The sequence below is a fragment of the Petromyzon marinus genome, chromosome 3 (genome assembly GCF_048934315.1).
Source record: "Petromyzon marinus isolate PM22_M1 ecotype Great Lakes invasive population chromosome 3, UKy_Petmar_22M1.pri1.0, whole genome shotgun sequence".
Taxonomy (NCBI): Eukaryota; Metazoa; Chordata; class Hyperoartia; order Petromyzontiformes; family Petromyzontidae; genus Petromyzon; species Petromyzon marinus.
In genome coordinates, this window is record NC_133669.1 from 24,588,348 (window position 1) to 24,611,344 (window position 22,997).

The 22,997-nt window shown below is 47.3% G+C and overlaps 1 protein-coding gene and 1 long non-coding RNA gene across 2 annotated transcripts in view; one reads left to right on the top strand and one right to left on the bottom strand.

The window, feature by feature from the left end:
* On the bottom strand, positions 1 to 7,960 carry MRPS28 (mitochondrial ribosomal protein S28). Its single transcript, XM_032980055.2, has 3 exons — positions 7,607 to 7,960; positions 5,129 to 5,292; positions 1 to 504 (listed from the first exon to the last, which is right to left on the bottom strand). The coding sequence occupies exons 1-3, from the start codon at positions 7,856 to 7,858 to the stop codon at positions 339 to 341; spliced, it is 582 nt and encodes a 193-aa protein (XP_032835946.2). The 5' UTR covers positions 7,859 to 7,960; the 3' UTR covers positions 1 to 338.
* Positions 7,935 to 22,997, top strand: part of LOC142905981 (uncharacterized) — a 20,608-nt gene continuing 5,545 nt past the window's right edge. The window contains exon 1 of the long non-coding RNA XR_012930010.1: positions 7,935 to 8,020. This is a non-coding gene — a long non-coding RNA (uncharacterized LOC142905981). The remainder of the gene's footprint in view (positions 8,021 to 22,997) is intronic.

Genomic DNA, 22,997 nt, shown 5'->3' on the forward strand with positions numbered 1-22,997 from the left:
TTTACTTACAAAGTTTTATTTTGCAATTGGAACTGACCTTCAACACATATTGCTTCGAAACAACTCGATAACAATGACATTTCTTTGTCTAAATATATTGCAGCTGTACAAAATCTATAACTGTAAAAAAAAAACCAGAAAATATTCAGTCCATCGACAAGGTCCATTTGTGTCTTCGGTACGGTCTTCTCAACATCTCCGTGGGTGAGGCAAGGGGTGTGCCAGGCAGGTGGGCAGTGAGTACCCCCCCCCCCCCTCCCACTCTACAGGCCACCTCCACAGCCCCCCGGGTCAGCAGACGCACGGACACACGCACGGACGGACGCACGCACGGCTGATCACGCCGCCTCCCCCTTGCTCTCTTGCGGGTCGCGCGACTCGACGAGCCCCAGCAATGCGGCGTCGGCTTCCAGGAGCGTCGTGTCCGTCTTGGCGCCGAGGAACCGTGCCGTCATCTCCAGGTCGACGAGCCGGAGACGGACCCGCGCGCCGCGCTGGTACTTCCTGAGACACGGAGGGAAACGCCCGAGTGAATTAATGGGCGCGCAATGATGCATCGGTTAAATCCATTAAAAGTTGATTCGTATGCTCAAGGTGCGCTCGTAGCACCGTAGCGAGAAACGACGATCAATGTTAAATATATCCGAGGTTAATGGCATGAACAAAAGTGTACAAACGAGGCAGGGAAAAAAGAGAAAATGTAAACGAGATGATACGAATTTGAATAGAATCCCGACCCTCGATTTGTGTAAGGAGCGAATTATTCAACGCCTCATAATTTGCATTGGAGAACTGATTCATCCACGTCACCCAGGGGCAAATGTTACGTTAAAAAATGATAGCATTTTCAATCTATTCCAACACACTTATAATTTATTGGCAATCCAGACTGAAGTGATTATTAATTGCATGCCGTGATGTTTTGTTTCTGTACAATGATGACCACCACACAAAGATTTTTTATTTATTTTAAGTTTCACAATGCACCGACATGGTCCACTGAGTTCCCCAAGCTAAAGCCTCAAGAATGATTTACATTTTCATTAAACCACATCAATTGGGATTTACAATCCATCCCATACTTTCCAGCAAATGGCAAACTTAAGCCCTGATAATAAAATCCCGTCGGGTATGATGCATGTGGGTATATATATACCGATGGCCTCCTGAGCAGAATTAATTTAACACCGCGTACGTCTCCTCTCGATCGCCTGACGCTGCACAACTCTCTGTTTCGCTCATTCGCAGCCTGTCCAGGTCTGCCCCAGTATCCAGCGAAATGCTACCGATGGGTCTCTCCCAGTGTCATTGTGGGGAACCAGCAGCAGCCCCACCGCCCTAGCGGCAAGTGACAGGTGCTCACTCCAACACCCGTGATCGGCACGATCGTGTTTCCAGGCTGGCAGGGTGGAGTTTGAACTCTGGCATTAAGGCGATAAAATATTCCTGGCCCGAGGACCACTCACAGCACCAATTAAAATATTAGCCTCAGAATATTTATATATATACTGGAGGAATCCGATGGGTTATAAAGCTATTTTTCGCAAATGTCCAGTAAGGGCCGGTCAGAAAGCTACAACAAATAATACAAAAACACCATAGGAGTGCGAAGTATAGGAAAGATAAGCAAAACACACATGTTTTTTTATTTTACCAGGTAAAGCCCACTGAGCTATTAGCTTATTTTTCAGAAGCGATCTGGCCACAAAGGATAGCTCAACGGAGTGGCTCATCATGTAAAACCGTTCAGAGAAACATTTAAAACACTCCTCAACCAGACTGCTGTGATTTTGCTGCATACGACAGCATTTCCACTTTAAATAATTTGAATATATAAAAAAAATGCCACTTAATAAATGTAAAAGCGCTTCACAGGGTTCTAACTTTACCAAGCAAGCACGCACGCACTTAACGCGGATGCGAAAATTATGATGAATGTGAATGGGCCCCCTTAAACACTTTGATATTAAAATGCCTGGCAAGGGTAAAAGTTCACCCAAGGCTAATGTGCTTTGGACGAGGCGCTTTGATCCCATGGAAGCTCCAGTCGGGCACGGACGTCACGCAGCCCCGGCCGCCCACTCCACGCCAAAAACCTTGGCTACCTCTTTGTTTCTGTTCTTTCACGACTCAATGTGCCGGCTGCACTCTCCGCGCCGAACAAAGCTGCCAGGCGTGCGCTAAGAGCGGGCGCAGTGTGGGAAATGTGGAGGTGGTACAGAGCCAGCGTTGTGTGCGCAGAGTCGCAGGCAGGAAGGCTGGGATAATTATAGATTTAAAAAAAAACCATTGACTCATTTTGTACAAAAGACTCATAAAAAATCACCCCCAACTGCAGTGTAACACACTACGTGCATTTTCATGCTTTAATTAAACCAACCAATGCTGCTAGATTGGAATGTATTTTTCATACATTACAAAAATGTTAATTACCGACAATGAATGTATAATATATATCTAGATCTGAAATCCTATTTATACACTTACTGGATAGCAATAAACTTCAAAATATTTTGACACTATTTAACGTATACTACACACCCAAATGATTCAAGTGTAATTTTTATTTATCATGCTATGGGATTTTGGACTCGAGGATTGAACGCAACAGAGTTTGACTATATCTTAAATGTTTCTTTAATATTAAAATTCAAACTTAATTAAGGCCCATTACAAACAGTTACAGGGGTAAGTGTGATGTGGAAGCTTTTATAACAACCCACAGGCCTAGTACGCACAAACATAAAGCAAATAAAGACGATTTCTCTAATTAGCAAATTATTCATTTTAAGTAGGCAAAATATATTCATGCGATTACACACAGGGTGAAGCAAATCACCAGCTGAAACTGCATGGGTTCTGTCATTTTATTTCCTAAACATGCATGCCATAATGATCAAATTCCAGAAACATGATATCTTTGCGGGTAGGGAAAATACTGGCTGGTTGACTGGGAGTGTATCGCAGAAGTTAGCGCAATGCACTTTGCACCAGACAAAACTGTGTTTTACTCCGAGCCAGGGCCAACACATCAAAGGGCGAGTGATTTCCTAACCAGTCCAGAGCCCTCTCAACCAATCCTCAATAAGCGGCGTGAAGTACGGTCAAACAAACCACAGGACCCACACGGCATCGGGAGGTCTTCATTCAGCAATAGATTGAGAAATGGTTGTTAATTAATACATAAAAAAAACTTCGTGCATGCCTTCCCCCATTCATCATATAAAAAAAAACCCTGGCCTTTCTGAAAAACCCCCCCCCCACCCTTATATCAGAACAGCTAGGAGGCAGACCATTGTTTTCTCACCTGCACCTACCCAAAGACACCATGATCAAAGCCAAGACAGGAACACAAGGGTATCATTCCAGTGAGGTCCGAGACCTCTTTTCTTTTATTCTCTGCCTCCCTAAGATCTAAAAAGGACCAATGCTTCTGCTTCAGGAGGAACAAGTCAAAACACGCTCTGTTCGCAGCGCCGGGCGTGATCGCGTTCAAAACAAGGACCCCTCTTGATCGGAGCTTCAAACCGCCACACTTCTTGCGGGTAGAGGGCGACATTCGGTAGCAAGCGTCTGCATCCTGCTCAGACGTGCAGCCTTTAAGGCCTCACCAACAGCCAAATTCTCACACGAGAGGCACAAAAGAAATAGAGTCGTGTACTGGGGGTGCAACAATTGAGTTCCGAGACTTGATAATATTTTTGGACACTGCAGTCCTCTCGTGACTGTAGCCATGACGTGAACCCATTATATGCAACATACATGAAAATAAATGAATAATTATTGCACACATGATTCAGTGGGTGCAATTGTGAAACAAAGAATCGATATTGAGGCAATGCATCGTTTCACCTCTATTACATATCGCACTCCTCAGAAACCTTACACAGGCTATACAACGCTTTTTTAATTCAAGAATTATTTGTGCTCTTCCTTTTTTATGCATATTTACATGTTACGTATTTACATCAAATGATAGCGCCCACCCACCAAATTTCCCACATATCACCCTACTCTGATTAATACAATATGATTACAGTACCATCATTCACCTGTTCTTCAGGGACATCTTTGAGCTCTAAAACACAAGGTACAATAAAACATTTTTTACTGCAAACTATCTGTAAGTTCAATGGTTGGGTTTGTGTTATCCAGTCGTGTGATTATAAGTGTAAAAGGCAGCAGTGACTCAATTAATATTTAAGATTAGCCAAAATATTGAACTCAACAAAAATAATCCAAATCATTCGAATCTAACGAGCACTGGCCAATTATAGTGTTACAGGCAATATAACTAATAATCTCTGTGATTTAAATGCCTGCTGTGATAAATCAATACAGTGGCATGCCGGGGAAAATTAGTACATACGCTACTTCCAGAAAGAACAGCGTGTATTGTTAACAATGGCTACCATTGTATGCAGTCTTGATTTCAACTAAGTATCGGTTATATCTCAACCAGCATAAAACTAAAACACTATTAATTGAGCATGTAACAATTTACCAATTAAAACATATATTTGCACTCACAATACACGTGTCAAATCGTGCATGTCGCAGCCAATTATTTGTGATTTATGAAAACGATGTGCATACGCTCCAATTAGGCTTAATGGAACAAATTGAACTGTATGCCTGAGACAGCGCAAATTAAAGTGGCCAAAAAATAACCGATTCTTCAATTACTGGGGGAATAGTTACATGCTTTTGCTACATGCACTTGTACTGGTAGGAACCTCTGGTTACACCAGCCCACAGGGGATTATTGTGTCCGTCCGTCGTTCATCCAAAAATGGGAGGGGTGGGGCTGGGTGGAGAGGGGCTGCGTGGGGAGGGTGGGGAGGGGCTGGGTGGGGAGGGGCTGGGTGGGACTGGGTGGGAGGGGTGGGGCTGGGTGGGGAGGGGCTGGTCACCCCGTGGTGCCCTTATAAAGCTCAACGTTTAACCTACTTACGCCGGCTTATGCCCGCCCTCACAGTCGGGCACATATGCGGAATACACCACCACGTGGTGCCGCCGATGACCCTGGCCATTAACCGAGCAACCCAACGTTCCTACCAGCTCCCTCCGCAGGAATGTGTTTTATGAAATGCCGGGGTTGTGCTCCGAGCACCAGCATGGGACTCACTCTCCGTCCACGGCTGGGCGCTGACACACGCAGTGGAACTTCCCCCCAAAGTCGATGTACAGCTCATTCTCCACCACGTGGAAGATGCGTCCCAGAACAAACTTGTCCTTGGCAGGGCCCAGCTGCATGAGCGGGGACTTGCGCAGCATCTCGGCAAACGTCTCCTGCACTCGCCCGACGCCCAGTTCGTGAAAGTAAACGGAAAAAAACGTTGCGTTACACCCGCACTTTCCATGTTTAAATTGCAAACAGAAATATGGCTATATTATTTTGGCTCTCTCAGCAAATAACATATTAGTACACAACTGCATTCTAAAATAATTTGTTTTCATTATTTTCCAGTTACCTTTCCATTCTGTAACATAGAAACACCAATTAATATCAATGAAACTAAACTAATTAGGAAGCTATCAAAAGAGAACGTGTTGCCAGCTAAACAGCATGAATTAATAACATGCAGTCGCCCAGACATATTAAACATTGCCAACAGCGAACTTAATTAAACCAATGTTGAATGTAATTTATATTTTACATTAATTTACTCGCAAGAAAGCTCAGTGCAGCTCATGTTACATTAACAGAAATTACTTTAAGTAACATGTTATTGTGGCTGGAAATGTAACCAAGTCATGACTTTCTGGAAAATATATTTTACATATGCAGACAGCAGGCAGGCTACAGTTTACTTTGGAGGTATAGTGAAGGGAATATCCACATTATCAAAACATTATTCAATGTAGGACTTTACAAATTTGAGGGTTTAAACAAAAACATTGCTAGAAAAGTGTTCATGTGATCCGTTAAATGTAGAGGAGTCACCTTAAAGCCTCGAAATTGCCCTGTGTATTATACTAATTATAATATTTTACAGGGATTAGTCGATCCACCGCTGCGTGAGGGCCTTCAATGGCGTGTCAGGCATGGGGCTTGTATGACCATACATCACCACATTGGTCAATGCGGCTTGGTGAAGGGATGTCTCAGACCAGTTCAGGTATCGCTCCACTGACGTTAAGCGGATAGAAATCGAACGCCAATACTGAGGATAGCGCGGTGGGCTAACCACTCCACCCCCTGCAGGTGACAATTTGAAAATGCAATAATTCTTATTGGTGCAGACGGCGCCATCTACTGCTTCGTAAAAGTTTACACCGGTACGTATTGGCAAGTGACTTCGGTATCTGGAACAACGTTCAATCTTTTAAGTATGCGCGAACCACGCAGTAACTGATGCACCCGCCCGAAGATTGGGCGCAGATCTCATTGCAAATAAACCTCGTGCCCTTCACCAGCACTGGTTCTCGATAAAGCCCGACTTTGCTGATGAGACGTTGAATGTCGAAACCAGTCACACCAGTCAACCCATACGGTTTACCCGTATTCTTGTACAGGGGTCGTCCATAAATGACGTCACGCGATTTGGACGATTTTTGACCCCCCCCTCTCGTCACACGGCGTCACAAAAAGTCAGACCCCCCCCCTCAAATATGACGTCACAAAGCTCTGCCCTCCCCCCCCAAACCATATTTCCATTTTGAAAATAAAACATGCTTCAAATCGCTTTAAACTATTGTCATTGTAGTGCGTATTTAATGTGGCGCTATACTCTGCTGTTGTATGAGTATTGTTCTAACAATCAGTGTTGTTATAACAATTCTATATTTATTTAAAGTTACGCATTTTGATGTGACGTCACATTTCTCAACCCCCCCCCACTCTCCTCGTCACACATCGTCACAAATGTCTTAACCCCCCCCCCCCCACCTAGGTGCGTGACGTCATTTATGGACGGCCCCACAGTAAAAAAAAGGAGTTTTCAGGTCCATGCGGCGTCCAGCAGTTTCAACACGGGCACAAGTTTGTCTTGTCTATGTGTTTGTGTTTCTCCCGTGTAATGGGACTTTGTAGGATTAACGCCGAGATTATTAAGGGGGCACGGGGTGACCAATGGGGTCTGAATTGGTCTCTAATAAGGTGAAACCTGCGCTAAGAGCTTGCTCGTGTTGAACCAACGCTGCTGAAATGACGCTATCTCGCTAGGACGCGTGGTCGCCGTGCAAAATTTAATTTTAAGTATTTTTTTTTATTTTACGTGGGGGGAGGGGGGGAGCAGACGTGCAGGAGGCGTTTTGCCTACTTATTTTTGTCACTCGTATCTCAACACAGCGACGCGAATGATTATCTGGTGAATTAAAAGTTACCCCCCAGCACTCGAAAGCTCAGCAGAGGCCGAGCCTTGGGGTAGCTGCGTCTCGGGTGAGTGACCACCACGCACGGCCGGGCAGGTTGTCGGGGAGCAGTACAGCAAGGGGGACGATCGCACCGCATTTGCATGAAACCCTGCGAGTATGCTCTCTCCCCCTGGACCAGCGCGGGTGAAGTATGGCCAAACAACCCGCGACATACATAGCGGGGGTTCTCATCCAGCAGTTTGATTTCGAAGCCGGGGGTCTGAGCGTGAAAATTCTCGGGAGCCACCTTGTCCTTGGCGGGGGTCTGTCGGGAGTGTCTGTCCCACGCCGCCGCGAAGCCAGGCTGCAGGGCCGCCTCCCCTGACGCCGGCGCCTCGTCTCCTCCGCCGCCACCCGCCAGGCCGCTCTCTCGACGCCTCGCCCCGGTCACGGGGAGACCCCGGGGCTGTCTCAACCTCGCCCCGGCGCCGCACGCCCAGCGCGGAGCCGAATTCCCCGCCGCCACGGACATCAGCCTCATCCCCATCACCGCAGACATCGCCGCCGCCGTCGCCGCCGGCTTAACAGACCTGTGAGGGGGCAAGTGCGGTGAGCGAGCGCCACAAACCACCAACAACCGAGCGCGCAAGGTCGCTGCACTGCACGCCGTGGGCTGCCTCGTCTATAAAAGGGGACGCGGTGCAAGTGGCGGCCATGTTAGGTAAGGAAGCCCACCCCTGCACACCCCCCCCACCCCTCCCCACCCCCGTGTCTTGGGCGGCTGTGCTGAGACGGCGGCGGCTCCCCTACCACCACCCCCGAGTAAGATGGCCGCGTTTGACGCTTCCTCGTCCACGCGGCAGAGGCGGGTTTCGCGTGCCACATTCGTCGTCACCCAGTCGGCGGGACTTAATATTTATACGAGAGAGACGACGTTTCGGGCGAATGGCCCTTCTTCACAGCACACGATTCGAGGGAAAGGAAGGGGTGGAATACGAGCTGGAGTTGCGGTGGTTTGTGTGCACGTGACCGTCGACGCGGCAGAAAACGACGAGTGATCGATTCGTCGGTTGAAATCGATTATCGCAGGAAAGCAAAGACGACTCAAAGGTGATTTTGTTGTTGCTCAAATGCGCATTGAGGCGGTGCCCATCTCCTACTCACACTCCCCGAGCCAGTGGTGGAAATTCCCCATTCCTATGGCGGCGGGCGAGTCTCTCCACAGGACAGACACTGTTGACTTTCCCACAAAGTGGTGCTCGTTTTATCGTTCCCTGAGGGATGATGGGCTGATTCATCCCCCGAACTAGCGTTAAGGGGCCGTCCATAAATGACGTCACGCACTTTGAGGGGGGGGGGCAGACATTTGTGACGATGTGTGACGAGGAGGGGGCGGGGGGTTGAGAAATGTGACGTCACATCAAAATGCGCAACTTTAAATAAATATAGACAACACGTTCTACTTAATTAAATCGACTTTTTAATAAATGTTTTCTCCTACAACATCAGAGTGCAGCGCCACATTAAATACGCACTACAATGACAATAGTTTAAATCGATTTGAAGCATGTTGAAATAAACATTTGGGGGGGGGGGTGCAGAGCTTTGTGACGTCATATTTGAGGGGGGGGGTCTGACTTTTTGTGACGTCGTGTGATGAAGGGGGGGGGGGTCAAAAATCGTCCAAAAACGCGTGACGTCATTTATGGACGGCCCCTAACCTTCAATCGTGCACCGCTCGCTCGACCGCTGAACCACCTGACCATCAACTAACGCAGAATCGATGCAAATCAAATGATGCAAATACAAAAAAACATAATTCTCGGCGTCACGATTCAATAGTGATTCAAGAATCAACGATTGACGTCCTATTCATATTCTTTGGGTCTTTCGGTAAAGTCACGTCGATAGGTTGATTTCCTCTTGTGTGGACAGATTGTGACACCGATTACTGTGATCGTGGCAAGACGAGTTATATGGCCCCGGGGACCTTGAGACTACAACAATTCCAACACATCCATAGCTGTCAACCCATACGGTTTACCCGTATTCTTACACAGGGAAATTGGGGTTTCAGGTCCATACGGCGTGAAGGCGTTTCAATACGGGCAATGGCACTTTGTAGGATAAACGTTAAGATTTCTAAGGGCACGAGGTGACTAATGTCTGAATTGGTCTATAATAAGGCAGGCACTGGTGAGGGGTTGACATATATATTCTTGGTTCTTTCGGTAAAGTCACGTAGAACGGAAACAATAAAATAATACAAATGTAAAACAATAACATTCTCACGACGTTTCGACTGCAACACAAGCAATCATCATCAGGTGTGAAAACCACAGCATGTGTCACGTTTCACATTTTTCGTGGGGCCCTATTCAGTTTTTGGGCCCTGCACAAATGTCCCCCACGCGTGTTCTACTCTACAATGATTTGTGCCTCAAAAAAAAACCCACTACAACAACTCAATGAGCACTGCTTTCATCACCACCATTCACTACTGACGGACGATGTCCTCACCACGCCATCCAGCATGCCTGGGGAGCGACTGCTCGTGCTGGTTTAGGCGTGTGGTGCTCATGGGGGTTGACCATACTTCACCGGCCTGGTCAGTTTGGGTTGGTGCTGGGAGCACATTTGATCGAAACTAATCTTTTAAACATGTTTTACCAGGCAAGGCCCACTGACCTATGTAGATGTTTTTTTTTCATAGCTCAACGAAGTGGCTTATCACGTGGACATTCATAGCAGCCACATACTCTAAACGCATGTTGATTCTAAATGTGGAGGGAAAAACCCGGAGGATCCGGAGAAAAGCCGACCACGGAGAGAGAGAGAGAGAGACGCAAACTCCAAATTTTCAGCAGGCGTCAGGGTCGGGATCGATCGCACGACCTCCTGTATACCAGGCGAGGTAGTTAACATCTCCTAGCCACCGTGGCGCCGATAGGGTCACCTACGCCAGGTATGACTTACAGGTATGACTGGCGTAGGTGACCCTATCCATTGTAGCTCCTCCAGTCTTCGTCAGGTCACGGCAGCGCCCCACTGAAGAGAACACCATCGTAATAACATATTGACACGCACACGTGTTTGTTTTTACCACAAATAAAATAAAAACAACATTCTGGTCCCATTACCCGATGAGTGGCCTGGACCAATTAATTATAGCAGCATACTGTTGGCTTTTTTTTATCGCTTGCGGTGTGTAAGAGGGCACTGTGCACAGCAATTGTATGTGGGTAGGTGCGCTTTCAAAATCCTGATGACAGGGTGGTAATTTTGCATCAGGAAATCGAGGAAAATACAGGGTGAAAAGAGAGTATAATGAAAAGAAATCATGCACAAACCAACAGAGACCCAGCTGAAACACAATGACACCGAAATCACTCACTTGTATAACCTCTGCAATTTCACGAAAACTCACATTTATCGGCACTCATTTCGTTGTATTCGTTTGCGGATATATTTTCAGTCTCTCACATACACGTCTGCCTATATACCCTTTAAAGTAATACGCCAGTTGATAGAAAGCCTCTGACATTTGGAGGACAGCACACCAAGGCGACGCTTTTTGTGACTAAACATTCAATTTGTTTGGCTTTGTAACTGTATGTGACAAGTCCCCGGAGGAGTGATTGCTCTTGCATTGAAACCTTGTGGAACAGCTCCGCAGAAAGGGCAATGTCTTGTGGAGCATAAATCTTAAGTGCGCAGCGTCTTGAATTTACAACAAGCATTAGCAGGCCAGACATACGCGTGGCTTGAAGGAGGATGGTGTTTTTTGGGGTTAGAGATTTTCGGGCTAAGGGTTGGGATTCTGCAACAGTTTTTTGTAGATTAAATGGAATTCTACATTCCAGCTTGGCCATAATATTAAGAAGCTCGTCGCTATCTGCTCTGACCAAGTCAGCTGAACAATTCACTTGGGATGCACCCGATTCAATCAAATTTCTTAAATTAAGCGCGGTTGGATAGTGCTTGGAGGGTTAACCACCGCCATGAACAAACATGTTGCCATTGGCTGCTTTGCGGCTATTTGGTCGGCAGCAGAAAGCAGTGCACCACGTTCCACTGTTGTACCGCTATGCACCTCAACACTCTTCTCAATGCCTTAACCAACCCGCTCTGATCGGCGGGGCGAATTTTGATCAAATAACCCTCACAACCTACATGACGCGGGGAGGGCTTCATCCAGCAGTGGATTAACAAGAATGGCTGGAGCTTACAGTCCACACGGCAATTGAATGTAATCTCGCAATTGTTTATATGTGCATTGGCCAGTTGGAACAGAGGGGAATTGGGATATGTATTTGCTCAATGGAATGTTTTACTGCATGGAGCGTGGGACCCTAGATTACAGCTAAATTGTTAAAATCTAAGAAGAAATGTTTTGGAAAAATTGCTCCTTCTGAATTTAATGAAATGTAAAGAGGTGACAAAAAATAACAATTGGATTTCTAAGTGGCAATTTATTTATTTATTCTGCCGGAAATTGCAGTACTCAAAGACGTCGAAATTATTCAGGACATTTTATGTGCGTATTTTAAATTCTGAAACAAATTATGGAGGAATACATATATTAATATACTTCTCCAAGTCAAAATTTTATCACAGATTAAAATCTTGGCATACACAAAGAAAAATATCCCCATATAGTCTTTAACAGACTGTTGGGACTTGGGACAAGTCTTATTCGCAAGCACCGATGAAGGCTGGCATGTCACACGATGGGGTGGGCAGCCAACATCACACCCATTCCACACAGCATCAGGTACTCATTTAAGGTTAAGTTGACCTAGGGGAGGCCCAAGATTTGCTCAGATAATCTTTGCTGTAGTTGGCCGTGAGCGCAAATCAAACTCGGTTCACTGGGATCGTTACGCAGTCGCTAACCAGTGCGCCACCGCTCCTCACCCACAAATACGTAAACAGACACTAATTATACATGCATATTGTGAATATGTGTAGTGACATCGCCGATGTCACATAGTGACATCGCCGATGTCACTGTGTGGTGCCGGCCCTAGAGGGGCACGGCGTACGATGTACTCATATCGCGGACATCACGTGTGTAGCGACATCGTGAATGTCACTGTGTAATGCCGGCTCTAGCGAGGCACGGCGTGCGATGCATTGTCAATGCATTGTCATCGCGGACACCCCGTAGGTGTGGGTGTAGTACCAGCCCTAGAGGGGGCTCGGTGAGCGCTGGGATAGCGCTGAGTGGAACCACGCGTGGCGTGCAACGCTGACGCCTACAGGAGGGAGTGTGAGTGCGTCAGCCATGGGATGAGGTTACCCTAGGCCACGGCACTCTGATTGACCCTGGAAGGCACGTACCCAATAATATCTACACAGGGGCTCCAAGTGGGGGCTAGGGGGTGGTCACGTGTCAGGGTGAGATCCTACGGGAAGGGTCGAGAAACGACATGAGGGTTCTCGAAGGTGGTCGTGGCCAAGAGCGGGGCCAGCCACGACCCGGGGGCATATAAACCGGGGTCCCCACAGCGTTGCTGCCGTCATCTGAAGATCTACGATCTACGTTCTACGTCCAAGAATAAGTCACCAACACGTGGACGAGGACCCCAGGTAGGGTCCAGTAACTAGCGTAGTTGGCCTGGTGGCCCACCACCATAGGCTGTTATCTGGTAAAGGGGCAGTGACCCCTTTGTGTTAATGTGTTGGTGTTAATAAATGTGTGTTGCCTCCAAGATGTATGTCTTGCGACTCAGTTGAATCCACTACATTTGTGCTAATAAATAAAATCGATACATAAGCCATACAGTTAACCTCAGTAAAGGAGATTAATTAATCCTGTACATACATGCAGACATTAACATACAGTCACAGCCATTGTCAATTCACTGCTAGATTAAGGCCTCCCCACACCGTGTCATGGGGAATTTATCATACTTCAGTACAGGTCGGTGTAGTGGGGGACCCAGCGGCCGCTCAAATATCAGTCGGGTTCATAGTGCAGTGTACAAACTGCTCATTACCACATACACGATACAGCACTCTGTATACAATGATGTACACAGCTGCTCACAATCGGTATACTCAATCACCGATACCTGAGTGATCATAGTTTCTGAGCATGCCATATACGGAACAATCTTTATATATATAAAAAAATCATGAATGTTTTAACGTTGTGTCCTTGTAGATCAATGTGTGTGGTTCACTGATGTGCATCGGCTTTGAACATTTTTTTCTTCCTATATACCAGCCACTCATTAACTGCATCGGTCAATTCCACCCAGCTCAAACGCTTTTGCAATACAAATTTTTATTAAATGTAAACCGGTCATACAGCTTTAGACTTCATGAATAAAAAGCCAAGGCATTATTTTGAATTGGTATACTGAAAATCAAAGAAAGTTGGTGCGGCATGAGATATGATCTTGGGTACCACCTTGGTACAATACTTGTACTTTTTTCCAATTTCATTTTTCAAAGATTAATTGCTGAAATGTATTTGTAAAATAAGAACACCAAGTGATGTGTAATTGCACGTCCCAGGCAGTTGACTGGCTGAACTTTATATACATGAATAATTCCAGAAAAAGTGCCCGCAACCCTTTAAATGTAGCTTTGAGGATAATTGGATCAGAAATAAATCGCAACGGTTTAGAGATAAGATTCATCCACGTGACAAACCAAGGCGGGGATCTTCGCAGCGTTAGCCCATATTCGGCTCAGTTACCCTCGAGGGTTTTTCACTTGAGGTCACTGCTCAGCACCTGTCAACAACAACTCATTTCGAATGCACTTTATATCGGGTCAAGGCTTTCTTTGCATCCCCTTTGAATGGCGCCTCGTGACAAGCCCCTGGATCTCACCAACGGCTGACAGCAGCAAGTTGTCAATAGGTAGGGATGCCTCATTATCACGCGGTGGATAGCATTGTTTCACTGAGCCACGCGAGCCGGGAGAGGCCAGCTCTGAGGTCATCTTCGAGGCCGTAATGCTTGGTCCACAGGTTAACTATAAACAGCAACCCTGCCGAGGTAAATGTAAGTGTTTAAACATTTTTTTTCTCAAGGTTTTACGGATCTTTTAGTTATTTTAGAACGATCAAAACTTTTCTCATTTGCACCAACACGACGCATGTCCAATGTACCCTCTATACCACTTGCATGTTTTTTTTCGTGGTTTAAAATCTTAATGAGTGGTCTAAAAACACGTGATATTTAAAAGTATGGTTTGGAATATATTGTAATGTCAATTGCAAATACAATTTTAAGCAGTTAGCTTTTATACTCAACAACCTGCAGTTAGTTTGGAGGGAAAACTGGATTCCCGACTGCACACACCCATCACTGTGCAGTCACCGTGTTCTCAATTGGAGGGGCTCTTTTTTTTCTCCAGTGCTGCCCTCAGGATCTGGAACTCCCCTGGCTGTCATGTCTGACTGCATTCAAGTTCAGGCTTACAGCCCTGCTTCTCTTTTGGTGACCAACTATGTCCATCCACGAAATGTCTTATTTAGAGAAGTCCTACCTTCCCGAATATCTTCCTCCCCCCCGAGCTTCTTCCCCTTTAAAAGAACGCCTCTCAACCTGGCCGGGTGGTTCAGGGGCGACATCACTGAGTTGGTAACCGCTGAGAGCCTGCGTCCGAATCTGTGCAAACACCCATGATTAATAATACATCGTAGGAATTGCGAGAGTATGGCTGATGATGGTCCATGTCTAAGCAGAGTTCTCAATTGTGGCAAGTTGATGGTCTCAGCTTGGTCACCAATGACTGCAACACCCCCCCCTCTCCCCCATTACATTCCAGCTCTGAGAGGGTAAAGTTTCCTTTTGACATGCGATGAATGCCCTTTGGAGGGTCTACAGTATGGCTTAAGATGCCGAGTGAGTTAACATCAGCAGCAGCTCCGTGGGATCATCTTTCCGGAGGTGCTCGGTGACACCCGGTGATGCACTACCATCTGCAGAGTTCTGATAGTAAATTTGCTCATCCGTAGCACAACTGGAATGCAATTTGGGAAAAGCGAAATAAATGTGATTACAATAAATACATAAATTAACTTCTCTACCTTACAACCCCGCAATATAAGTAAGTCTTTATATTCATGCAAAGTGTCTTGAAATGCGGTTGCGTTATTGAAGCGTCATGAATTGTGTTATTGTGTGGGGATTTGTATTTTCTTATCAATGGACATTTCATTGAACACCAATAGCCCATGATAAAAGCAACACGCTAACATCCATTTACGTTGACACCAACGCCTCGTTGAAATGCAGAGTGCAGTCCGGTCGTGCATATTTCAGCTGCCGCTATTCTGTGAATCATTCTCAGCCCAGTCGACAAAATGAAAGGTTGCACCTCAGACGGGGCTGGTTTTCCCCATTAAACGCTTTACTAAAACCAGATTAATATCCTCTCCGTTGACGAGGGTGGGAAAAATGCGCATTTAAAATGTCGATCGATAATAATGGCAGGGACAATGAAGCAATAACTGGAAGGGTATCTTGGATTATTTGCTTTAAATTGAAAATGCCGTTTGTCGGCACTTCATCAACACTTCCATTATGGTCAATATTTCCATAATACCCCGCGCAGTTTCACATTTCACGCTACATTAAGCACTCCTGCATCTTTAGGTGAGTAAACGATTGCGGTATACTGCAGCAGCAACATGTGACCAGCTGGGGGCGAAAAAAATACACACAGTGACACAATCCTTCACCGAGGCATTACAACATTGCAGTGAGATATTTTTTCCCTTCCGCACAAACTCAATTAAAACACTGCAATATAGTCTTATACTGTAAGCTCTCCACAGACAACTCATTTCCCTCCCTCCCTCCCCCCCCTCCCCCCCCTCATTGTCTCTCACGAAACGTGAAAATAACATACAATTGTGCTCATCTTGTCAACAGCGATATTTTCCCCAGCAAAATGTGATGAAGGTTAAAAACATCTTGCAAAATGGAGGCCGCGATTGCAAAGCCACGAGGCACAAGAGGCATCCCGTGGGCTTGGTAATCCACCTTTTCCGAGGCCCAGCGACGTTTTAGTCGCAGTGACAACATTTAGAGCGGTCAGCGTGCTGCGCTACGAACCCGTCGACCCGAGTTCGATTCCCGCTCACGACCAACACCGGTGACGATTATCTGATCCGGTCGTGGGTCTCCCCTAGGTCGACTCGGTCTCAAATGAGTACCCGGCGTGGTGTGTAAACATCGCCACTGGGGAGGCAAAGGCTGCCGGGCGTGGTGTTGGCCACCCACCCCCCTCGTGTGCCGTGCCGGCCTTCATAGGTGCTCGCTAACAGCACTTGCCCCGACAGTTTGTTAAGGCTGTACGGGGGATCTTTATCCTTGGTTCTCGGAGGGGGGGGTGGGTGGGAGTCAACTGAGAGGCATATCAGTGTGCTTCGCATTTATGGCGTGGAATTTTTCCCAAATGCGCTCCCCGGTCGATGCCAAATTATTACAATCAATTTCAAGTGGCTTTGCTGCCGATGGCCAGCTGATGGGCAGCAATCAAATCCTAACACGCAGTTTCGCCAGGACGGAGAGACACGTGACGCACAAAGCCGCACAATTACAATTGAGTCTAATCGCTTGGAATCAATCACTGTATAACTGTTTTGAAATCAATTGGCAGTTCACTCGCTTATGAATTTCTGTGCGCTTCAGCATTGAGCTCTGTAAAAAATCCATATTTACAACGGTCATTTAACGATCACACCGCTCACCAGGTTTTCCATTGTGTCTTGAATGCACTGACAATGCAATAAAATACAGTTAGGAATTTTTCTTCGCGCACATAAATGCGACCGCATCTCAATACGCGGTGTAGAAACAGTAGGGATGTTTTTATTTTTATTTACAGAGGGAGCAGCAATCGTTTTTATCGGCAGAGACAACCAGAAGGTCTCGAGTCTGGACCTGAATCAGTGGCAGGGAGTTGAGAGCACGAAAGGCTGAGGGGGAAGGTGTGATCCGCACTTTGGGAGAAGCACACGAGAATGAGTGGCTTGTCAATCACAGGGATCTGTGTGCTGTCATTGGCACTCATGTGCAGTGTTATCACGGCAGCGACATTTGGAGCACACCACGTGAGTAGTCCCATTGTCCACATTCATACGGGGGTCACCGGTGGTAGATCATATTATTCGTGCATGTGAACATAGCCGCGCATTGCTATCTTGGGATGAACGCGAATGATTATAATAGGGAGAATCTTCCACCACTGTTCGGGTAACATCCAGTCGGCGAAGAGACGGATGGACGTTAGGGTGAATACGGTACTTCCAGGTAACCAAGTAACAATCGTAGTAATTTTCACGAATTGTCTGTAATCAGTCCTTAACATAAACAGAAGTAAAAATATACTCGGGTAAAGAGAGCAGTCCTGCATGTACATACACAAATATGTGCACAAGTATATCATAACATCAGTTCTATTTTAATAATAATAATTCACTGCAACAAAAACAAATTCCTGGGTAGTGAGTGTTATTTTCTAATTGCTTATGCCTCAAAAGGACAGAAAATTGCTATTATTCCCCACAAACTTTGCTTTTGTGGCCAAGACACAAAAGCAAAGTTAATAATTCACTCCATTAATAACACTGTGTAGCACATTTTTATATATATATTTGTTCCTGGGTAGTAAGTGTTATTTCCTAATTGCTTATGCCTCAAAAGTAAAAAAAATGGCTAGTATTCCCCACAAACTTTTCTTTTGTGACCAGGAGAGTGATATTTTGAAATGTACCTCTTTTCAATGAGAAAACGTGGTGTGCATTTGTGTCATTCCTTCACGTAAAGTCCTGGTCACAAAAGCAAAGTTTGTGGGGAATAATAGCCACTTTCTATTCTTTTGAGGCATAAGCAATTAGAAAATAACACTACCCAGGAACAAGAATCGTGTTACACAGTGTAATGATAATAATTTACATTTGTAAGGCGCATTTCATCTGTAGATCCAAATCCGTTGCTGGATCAGGCCCTCCCCAAGCCATGTCAGTTCGAGGGGTTGTGAGACCATACTTCTCCATGCTGGTGAGTGTCTTGGTAAGGGGATGGAGAGGGGAGGGGGGGGGGGCTCAGGATCGGTTCAGATATCACTCGCCACTGATGTTACCCGTGGCCGGGAATAGAACTCAGGTCGCCAGGTTCACTTATGTGCAGATGAATGTGGACAATAGGATTAATAATCTGCCACTTCTGGATCACTCCCTCTTATCCCAAAGATGCGAATAGGAAGACGACATCCACGGATAACGGGATTTTCCACAGATCGATCGGGATCCTGGCGTCATGGGGTAACAGGGCCACAGATATAAATGATTTACTGTGCATTCAGAGGAACGGAAGCACGTGTGAAATAGAGCATGCTGGCAATACAATTAGGCGTTGTGTTTTTCTCACGAGCAAAAAAAAACCACTATTGCGCACATATAGTAAGCTCATTTCTATCGGACACATCATCTCATTTATCAGGCATTGCTTCATTTCACAGGATGCGTTAATAGGAGTGGTGGGGTCAGGGGGCAGCGCGAGGTGAGGAGAGTTGTGGGTGGATGGGTTAAGGGGAGAGTCAGAGGCCGTGAAGCCCTCCGTATATTTTTTTGGCGGGGGGGAAAAAAAAAACCATGTTCTCTAATAATTGGAGCTTGCAGTCTGGCCTCACAAAAACAAGCCGATGATGAATTTATTTTCGCTCAGCCCAAGAGTGAATATCAGACGCTTTCGCGCTCTGCGCAGGTGCTTGTGCATGTCCACTTCAGGCTGCGTGAAGATAACACTGCCACGTCGTGGGTGGTAATTTATGTCACTGAATTCTGGGTCAGCGAGTGCTATTTATAAAAGGTCTGGCCAGTTGTGGGCCAACGAAGTGGCGTTCAGCATTAAACAAGGTGAAGACAATTTATGCACGTGTTGATGATGATGTGTTCATGGCAACAGACACCTGTTTTGTCTTGACAGATAAAATCGATCAAGTACCTGAGAAGATGTTTACACGTCCCAGGGCGTTTACTCCCCACGAGGGGAGCGGTGGCACGGTGGTTAGCTCACTTTTCTAAGAACCCGGCAACCTGAGTTTGAATCCTAGCTATGGCTAATATTATTGGCGAGTGATATCTGAACCAGTCCTAGCCCTCCCTTCGTCAACCCTCACTGACCATTGTGGTGAGATATAGTAAATACAAAATCCGAACAACTCGGCATGGCGAGGTCTTCATCCAGCATCGGAGTGACAAGCTGCAAATGATTATCCTTGAATTATAAACAGACATGTAACCTCAATGTGTGATGGTCAGTGGGGCTTCGGTGGAATGGTGAAGGTGTAAAGGCCACTGAGTACATGCTAATAAAACCAGAGGAGGCCATATCTGGCACGATGCTTACAACAGGAAATAAGGCTTTGTCAGGTACCCTTGAAACGAGTGCAGTCCTGTTTATTGAGTACTCCCAATTTATTTTGTGATACCAGACTGACTACCACGAGTAATACCTGAGATCCATACGGTATTGTCAAAATCCAAATGTTTGAAATCATGCTGGAACAAAAATTAAAATTGCGATCACAATTAATATGCGTAATGTCAATTTAGATATTGTACATGTGTAGTGTCGTCGGCTTCTGTGTGTGTGCGGCTGGCGTGCGGCGCACACACACTCAGTCGGAGACGAGGTAGTCGCAGGGGGCATCGTCCTATTTATTATCTCTCGTTCACGCCACCAACTCTGGCCCCCTCTCTCACGACCACGCTGCTGTACGACCCGGCCCAGACACGACCCTGTCCGCATTGCACCGACGGCGTCGACCGAGACAGCCAACCACTATCCGGCCGCGCAATGATCGGGGCGAAGGCGGCGGTGACGACGAGACGAGTCCACTCCCAGAACCGGCAGCCCGGAGCTCTCACTCTCCGCTGCTTTTATTCCCCCCGGCGCGGCTTGGCTCCGCCCTGGCCGCGCCTCCCCTCTTGAACCCACCAGAGGGTTCCAGGGGCCTCCCCACGAGGTCTACCGTGACCCTTGCCCCAGTTCCTCCGCCCTGCCGGCACACACACACCGTGTTTATGCTCAACGGCGTGCGCGCTAAGTGTCTACCTGCAGCTGCTGTACAGCAGTCAGCGCTGTGTCACTACACATTCTGGATGGGCAACTACAAACCGGACCAGGTCAGCCAGCGTGCTGCCTGGTCCACGTGCGTGACGCGCGGAGACCCGGAGACCCGCCGGCGACGAAGATTTCTTCCAGCAGCATCGACCCCGGTACCCCCCCCCCCCGGGGGCTCGGCTTTTACCCTGACGGCGTGGCCAGGCCCCGCCTTTGGCCACGCCTCTTTTCCCGATGCTTCGCGAGGGTTCAGGGCCCACCTCACGTGTTCCACAACCCTGGCAACCCCCCGTCCACACCACCTCCGGTCACGTGCCACTTCCTGTTTACCCAGCCTCCCCTGGTATGCCCATCCGGTGTCCGGGGAGAGGCTCCACCCCGACAGTACCACCCACACGATGCTGTCTCTACACAACGGTACTCATACCAACGACGCTACACATGTATGCAGGTTATCGTTTTGTCCACGTGTTTTTGTGCGGTGCTGATATGAGGTATTGCATTTCATTCCACAATTGGACAATGTACCTGGCCGGGTGGCTCGGCGGTAGAATGTACGGCTCACAATCAGAAGGTCGCCGAGTTCAAATCTTGGTTGGGGGTTGACTCAACCCATCATCCCCCTAAGGTCGATACAATAGGTAGCACTTTTTAGAAAGTCAACGGCGGTTGACCCCTGCCATGGCAATGTGGAATTAACACCGATTGGTCAGGGATGTAAGTCGGAAATGAGCACTGTATCATTGCTCTCGTGAGCAAGGAACCACAGAGTGGATGCTTCCCAGGTGACGGGAAGCAAGTGGGACGCTGTCGACAGCACAAACCACTCTCGCCGTCGCCACAAGAATCCCTCTTTGTCTCAGAAAAGCTACAATGATCCACGAATGATGATGTGCACTCTGGGCTTTCGTGTTTTTCTGCGCAGACGCATTGTGTCTTCACAAGTTATTTATTTATATCTATTGTGAAAACCATAGCCCGTTCCTTGGCGGAGGCTAAGTCGACGAGCGGTTAGTATCCATTTTAGGAAATCTGTATCTAATTCCGCATTTTGCTTTTACAGCCAAAACACAACCCAAAACGTGAGCTATCAGTTGATCTGACCGATCGACATCACTGAAATTTCTCCCCAAGGGGCTGAATGCTCACGCGATTGTGAAGATCCTTCCTCGACTCCCAGGATCAGATTTTTATTTAGGAGGGGGAGGGCAAGCAGGACATTTGCCCAGGGCCCATAAATCCAGAGGGACCCGCGGAGGAAAATAATAAAAGACAATTATCGTTTCACTATCAGCAATATAATCAATGCTTCCTTGATTAATTGCTGTTTTTGGCCCAGTGTTAATGTGACCCTCCATTTTCCCCATCCGACATCAGGCAGCGAGGGTTTTTGGGTTGTGTTGCGTGTGTCTGTCTGTGTGTGTGTGTTCAATTCCTGCTCGCAACCGATAACGGTGGCGAATTAATTGAACCAGCCCTGGACCTCCCCTAGGTCGACTCGGTCTTTGAAAACGGTAAACATTAGCGCTTGGGGAGAGAGACGAAGACGACCGGGCGTGATGCTGGCCACCCACCCCCTCACGTGCTCTGCCGGCCTTCAGAGGTGATCGCTAACAACTCTTGCCCCAACAGTCTGTTCACGGCGATACAGGGGCTCGGGCGTCTTTGTATTTGTAGATGCAGCCTCTGGTCCAGAGGTTTACCGGCTCGATCTCATCTTCCAGCGCGGCAGCTGCACCAACAGCGCGGGTTTCTCACTCAAATCCTTCCCTCCGTCGCCTCTGGCTACCCAGCGCTACGCGTACGTGGACAACGCCGCGCAGTTTAGTCGGCCGGCAGGCCGCGCGTGCTGGGGTAAAGCGTGGGTGAGTAACGCCCACCTCACCCAGAGGGTCTGCGCGAGGTGGAAGAGTGGAGCCAGCATCCTCGGGAAAGTCGTTCGGGCGGAGGTCCTTCCGCCCAACAGTGGCTCGAGCGAGCGCTTGCAGGGCCGCGCCTTCCTGAGCTGCTCGAGGCGGAGAGCTCTCAGTCGCCTCGGACGGACGGCAGCGTGCAGCAGGGCCATTCGCTTGTCGGTACCGCACTCGCATAATTGGGAGACGATGCACGAGGATAGGGTGTGATCGAGAGCTGCTAACCGCGCAGTCCTATAGGCACGCGGCACAATCCTCCCGGCCCTTTTTGCGCAATCTTTTTTTTCGGGTGTGTGAAATATGTTCCTGGAACTCCCACCGTGCCACGCAATTGTCGTGGCCATTTGTTAACCTGAATATCTCCTGGAATAGCCGTCACGTGTGCTGCGCGTGCCGAAGATCTGCGCTAAGCCAATCCGTGCTGCCCCCCCCCGCCTTCTCCGTTCCTCTGTGAGATATGTTTAGTAGACATTAACGGGGTCATTCATCCAGCAGTGGATGGATCATGGCTGGTAATTATGATGAATTGTTTCGGAAAATAATCCAATGGCGGTTATTCTGTGCACCGTATGCGCACTCACGTTTATTTCCGCATCAGCGAATGTGATGAATTAATTAGGAGCGCCTGCATCGGCATCATTGCTTCACGCGGTTGAAACACTGAGCTCATTTAGTAAGAGAGTCTCCA